This window comes from Nicotiana tabacum, chromosome 10, assembly GCF_000715075.1.
Source record: "Nicotiana tabacum cultivar K326 chromosome 10, ASM71507v2, whole genome shotgun sequence".
NCBI classification, from domain to species: domain Eukaryota; kingdom Viridiplantae; phylum Streptophyta; class Magnoliopsida; order Solanales; family Solanaceae; genus Nicotiana; species Nicotiana tabacum.
Window position 1 is genome coordinate 118,386,922 of NC_134089.1, and position 5,957 is coordinate 118,392,878.

General features: G+C 33.7%; 1 protein-coding gene across 2 annotated transcripts; it reads right to left on the reverse strand.

The window, feature by feature from the left end:
- Window positions 1-1,861: 1,861 nt before the first annotated feature.
- Window positions 1,862-5,409, reverse strand: LOC107808729 (large ribosomal subunit protein eL20z). 2 transcript variants are annotated; one of them, XM_075223236.1, is made up of 5 exons: window positions 5,353-5,409; window positions 5,037-5,263; window positions 4,233-4,308; window positions 3,200-3,317; window positions 1,862-2,588 (listed from the first exon to the last, which is right to left on the reverse strand). In XM_075223236.1, exons 2-5 carry the CDS (start codon window positions 5,254-5,256, stop codon window positions 2,541-2,543), a joined length of 462 nt encoding a protein of 153 aa, XP_075079337.1. In that variant the 5' UTR covers window positions 5,257-5,263; window positions 5,353-5,409; the 3' UTR covers window positions 1,862-2,540. The 2 variants fall into 2 exon arrangements, with proteins under 2 accessions (XP_075079337.1, XP_016488771.2); XM_016633285.2 differs by having other exon boundaries at window positions 5,037-5,403.
- Window positions 5,410-5,957: the final 548 nt, after the last annotated feature.

A 5,957-nucleotide genomic window follows, 5' to 3' on the forward strand; every position in this document is an offset into this window, starting at 1 on the left:
TTGCGCTCATCAACTACGTAGGTGTATTTGGATAATGGCAGCAGTATGCAATAAATATTCCAGAAATCAAAGGCAATAATGTCGCATTCAATATTAATGAATAACAATAAATGACATTTAAGTAAATAGAATGAATGAGTCACCTAAAAAGGATGGAATCAGTGAATGTCCTTCGTGACAATAATGAGGGATGGATAATCCCCATAGAGCTACATATTTTAGGACTCCCCATAGAGCAGGGGCGGCTCAACAGTATTCGGGGCCTAAAGCCAAACTTCAACGAAGGGCCCTAAGTTTTTCCATATTTAAAAACTCATTTAATAAAATTTTATTTTGAAGTTTATTTTTCTAGGTTTTTGAGATGTAAATTTTTTAATAATTTATTTATAATCGATTTCTTAATATATATATATTTCTACTTTCTAGAGTTATTATTCAATTCTTTTAGGATTTCCAGATTTTCTAAAACATCTTTGTTAAACTCTCACCAACTTCTTCTTCTTCTTGGATTCCATTCTCTTCTAGCTCAATTATATTAGTAATTTGTTTATCTACCATAAATTCTTCCTATTTTTGGGGATTGTATTAAAGTTTCAATTCTTCTCTCTTTTTTTGGTATTTTTAATATGCGGATTCATATTTCTTTGTTGACATATTAATATTCTAATAAATTAAAAAAGATAATACATATACTTACAATCAAAAGATATTAAAAAAAAATTTTAGACGAAAGTAATAAAAAAAAGTATAGAACAATTGAACCCAGTTTAACAAATAGTAATAGATAACTTGATATTACTTTTGCTATTTCAATATTTTTGGTGCAATGCCGGGAAAGCTTGACAAAAAAGGAGTTTGAAATTGCTTTATGCTATCATATTTGGCAGAATATTTTATGAGACAATGGACTTATAAATCTAGAAAGGCTAAAAGGAATATAAAAGATTAAGTAAAAACTAGTTTAAAGAGAAAGTAATAAAAGTAACGCAGGTCTTGTGATAATAATCATAATATATAAAGGAGACAAGAAATATATCTGTTTTTATTCCCAAATTATCTTTATCGGTCCCATAATTTCCTTATTTATGAAAGATATACTTTTTTTATATATACTAAATATTTTAAAAAAAATTCATCAAATACAGATACAACTATTTAATACAGTACTAGAAAATTTTGGGACCTCTTTAGATATGGGATCTCAAGCAATTGCTTGAGTGACTTTACCCTTGAGCCGCCCTTGCCATAGAGCTATATATGTTTGCTAATCTATAGATTAATACATCAACTATTCTATCATACGTTATTTATTACACACAACAAATAATTTTCCGGATTAGGAAACAATACTTTTATTGGGTTTTTGAAAGATAACCCCTACGCCTAAAAAAAACCTACGCTTACAGAGTGAGAGGCGAAAGCTATTATCGGAACTTTTACAAGGTAAAAATGACCCCAAATCCCAATTAGTATCCATTATACTAATTGGTTTATGAAAAATTTTCTATGGTTTACAAATCCGGAAATTTGACCTTTTTCTTTAGGTATCACTTGTAGAATTGTAATCGTGAAATTTTTGCTTTAATTAGTTACTTTTGTCTAAAGATTTATATTTTTGTGAGACGACTTTTCAAAGATCATAGGCATGATAAAGTAACAAGTGTATACTCTCTAACCAAAAAATGAAACAAATGCATCGACCAGGTTCGTGGTAGAAAGTTACTTCCTTTATCATCCAACCTTATTTCTGGATTTTAATCTTGATCCTACCAATAGGTTAAAACTTAAAAACTTGTACTACAACTTTTCGCAGATACACCTGTACAACATTTCTTCTATCAACAAAACTACAAGCAGGTGGTTATTGGCCCAAATATGCAGTCGCTCAACAGGAAAGAAATGAAACTTATCAAAGATAACTTGTTTGTTGATACATGGTCATTCTCTTAGCCGATCTGGATTTCAAGTACAAAATTAAACTGGTCGAAACAGATGATAACACCCCATTGTCCTGCTGTAACCTAGTCTCTCTTACTCTTATTTGTCTTGCTATTTTTGTTATATTCGCCTGCTTCCACTGAGAATCCCTTGTTTTAGCCTAAGGGCACGTCAAGTTCGTAATACTATATACATTCAACTGTGCTTCTTAGACACAATTGAAGCACACCATACCTTTTATCTTATCCTCCTATTCTAGTTCTAGAGTAAAATGGTAATTTAGACTCTAACAAATTGGTATTACTAGTTACTTCTTCCTTCCTAGAGTTGTAGCCAACAGAGTAGATTAATAGGGACTCTTTGCTCAATATGACTTGATTTCCACGGGCACAAAATGCATGCTCCTGCCTTGTCTGAATCAGTCAGTCTCATAACTCATAAGCACATCTGATAGAAACATGAGAGTTTTGGATAGTTTCATCAAATACAGGACGCATATATCTAAAACATGCAATTTTTTACAGACATCTTCACGCGCATTAATCAAGCCACCTAGCACAGTACTTATGAGTACTTCACACAAGTTGATCACCAGTTTCTAATTATATCCTTGTTAAACCAAATACGATGGCAATTGTGGCGAGAACAGCCTGCAATACGCAACAGCATCAGATGGAGGTATTAAGTTAAGAAGAACATGTTGTCATCTTCTATCACTCTACATCTCAAATAGCTAGTTTACCATAATAGACAAACTTCCGATTAACCAGCTTTCTACCAGTTGTGTGCCATTTCATTGACAAAATTCTTAAATGAATCTTGAATTAATGCGCATTTATTTTCACTCTCATGCAGGTGATCATAATTTATTAAGCTTGGATGTGCTAAGAGTGTAATGGTCTTTCTTTTGAAAGTATTCGTGAAATTCTGCACCTACATCATGTCTACTGTAATTGAACCTGTTTACCTCCTGCTATGGAACTCTAGAAGAAGAATGAAGATTCTTTTCAAATAATATCTCCACATTTACTAACTTATGAATCATAGTTTTTCCCTTCATAATCTAATGTTAGTTAATCAGGATAACCATAAAAGTGAAAAATTAGTGCATAGACCGCTTCTACAATAACTTGCAAAGTTATGTTATTAACCATGACCTTATAAGGCCTGCTGATGCCATGAGGAAAAACTTGTTAGAAGTGAAAGACAAGTTGAAGGTATCACCAAAAAGAAAAAACGATAAAAGAAAGAGACCACTTACAGCAATGGTGCTTGTAACATATCCTGGTTTCTCTCGATGATCAACTGATCTAGTGCAGAGCAGGATAAATGCAGCAACATACCAAGGGATGGCAGCAAGAAAGAAACCAGTAATGAACCTTCAAAAAACAAAAATAGAAATCTCACTTCATTGTATTCCAGACATCCTTTAACTGTATAAGGAAGGTCAAACTGCAGCATTACATGGTACCATAAAATAATACTCCTAAAAGTAACACCTGAAAGACAGACCTTTGCTCTAACCTCCATATCGGATACTGTTTGCTAAACTACACTTTTGACAAAGAAGTTCAATAGAAGCCTTTCAGTCATTATTCTGTGATCAAAGATCCCACTACCTTTATCTCTAATATGAACTATGTTAGCATTAATGTACTTGAGAAACTTCTCTTTTTGTCCTTCCCAGAGAATAAACAGCTTCCAACACATTCAAGGTTCTTTTTTCTTTTAGCTTACTTTACCGATTAGTGAGGTATTAGAGAAAATAGAAGAAAGAAGAAACTCATATGCAAAGGAGCATGTCAAGCCCCTTAGATGCCTTTTACCACTAAGATAATTTCAATCCATCTACAATTTGTGATGGTATTCAAACTGGACTTAATGCTCCATCAAAACATGTTTTCGGAGGGGAACATGAAAGAGCAAGTATAAGCATTTTCTAGTTTACATTTTCCAAAGGGCAAACAGGACGTATTTTTTCCTTTTCTTCCATTAACTTTGACTTTTGAGTGGTTATCTAGTTGAATGACTCCTCTAAAGTGGCAGCACATCTCTACCTTCCCTGGAACCAGATAAGAAGGAAGCACAACATGTTATATCTGTCTTGTGCCAAAAAGATTCCAGAATCAGAGGACATACTGTTAGCAATAATGAATCAGAACAAAACCTACTGTTAGCAAAAATGAATACTGCTGAATTTAAACCTCAACATGTGACTAAACAAAGAAAGTCAACATAATTGGACTAGGAATGTGATGTTATCAGTCTTTGGGTAAAGAAAATAGGGAACTTACAAGAACCAGCCAAGACCAATACCACAGCAAGGAAGGCGAGGCTCTCTCACAGGTCTCCTCTCATCAACCGCATAGCCTAATATACAAGGAAAAGAGCCAACAAAGTTAAAGTGCCAACAGTTCTTACATACTTAACAAACAACAGTTTATGTCCCAAATGCCAGAACTCAGTAAATGTCCAAAGAGAACAATTACAATCCGGAAAACTATACTTCTTTACATGTTACACTTAGTTCATCAGAAACATATTTAGTAACAAAATAAACTGTAATGTAGGGAGGCAATTGTATTTACTCAGCGTGTACAATTAACGGCTTGAACTCAACCAGCTCTTTTTACACGGAGCATAAATGTACATGTGAAAAGTAACTAATATTTCAAGAAATATTAAAATATCAACCATCATAGTTGAAAAAGTGCATTGTGCTCAATGGTGACTGGTGAGAATGTAGAAGTTAATCTTATCAAGTTTAAATCACCGATCCGCCTTTGTATTTACTAACTATAGAAGAAAGAGAGAGAAAGTAAGCAAAGAATGCACAAATGTGAAGCAGTGCGCACAGAGTGTCACCGATATTATCCAGCAGAATTCTGAAATTTAAATCCATAGAACAAATAAGTAATCTAACTTTTTCAACTAAATCTAAAAACAGATAGTTTTCTGGTTTACATACTCAGCATAATTCAACTGAATGTTGCAAAAGACACAAACTTATCACCCAAAAATCAAATAAAGTTGAAGTATTTCAAGAAATGAATTTGTACAGATATTGATGGTGAATTATGAGGAGCAAAGGGGGTTACCTGGAACAGCCTGATAACCACGAGCATAGTATTCAGGGGAAGGTTCAAATGCCCCCGGTGGAGGTACTGGTTGAGGGAAACCGACTACCGATTGAGGAGGTGGTTGAAAAGTACCATATTCTGCTGCTGCTGGTGGAGGTGGTTGGTCGTCCTCATGGTGATGATGGTGGTGGTGATGGCCATGGTGATGATGATGACTATCCTTGCCTTCTTCACTCATGATTGATCTTGGAGTTTTCAACAAAATTAAGTACTAAGTTGAAATCTTTGTTAGAGAAGAAAGAAGAACTATTGACTGTGTTTATTGTTTGCTTACTTGTGGAGTAAGTACTATTTACTCATTGGCTCCTGGTTATCATCTTGTTTGACTAATGTGGTGTTTTTGTCCCCCACATAACTATCTTGTTTTACGTGAACTTGTTTAATTGAATTAAATGGGGACTTTTGAAATTTGTAATTTTTGATATTCTCGGAACATGTTTATTTCCTTTACTCAACCTCTTCATTATGAGTAGAAATCATTTCCAATTGATTTAATTATAATTTGAAAGCTTACCTAATTTCTGAAACTACTTCGTTGTCAATTCTTCTACTATTCTCTTTCTACAATTATTTCAGTTTGGCATAGAACATGGGAATTGGGACCTGCTACTGTTTGTCCTTCAAATTCTGCTTGCATTGCACAGTCAATGCTGCTCAAAAAGGAGTATTTGGCACCACTTTCTAAATTCCAAACAATAAAAGAAAAAGAATTTGAAAAAGGCGGACTTCGAGCCTGTTTGGCCAAGCTTATGGGAGGCTAACAGTATTTTTTTTGCCAAAAAAAGTACTCTTTCCGATCCACAATAAGTGCTCAATTTGCCTTTTTTATTTTGGTTCAAAATAAGTGTCCATTTATATAATAAAAATTAATTAATTTTT

Excerpts from the sequence above, each read along its gene's own strand:
- LOC107808729 (XM_075223236.1), bottom strand. The coding sequence starts at position 5,256 with ATGAGTGAAGAAGGCAAGGATAGTCATCATCATCACCATGGCCATCAC. Across the intron at positions 3,318-4,232 it reads ATTGGTCTTGGCTGGTTCTT|GTTCATTACTGGTTTCTTTC; the intron begins GTAAGTTCCCTA and ends TGTTTTTTGAAG. Across the intron at positions 2,589-3,199 it reads ATGTTACAAGCACCATTGCT|GCTGTTCTCGCCACAATTGC; the intron begins GTAAGTGGTCTC and ends TGCGTATTGCAG.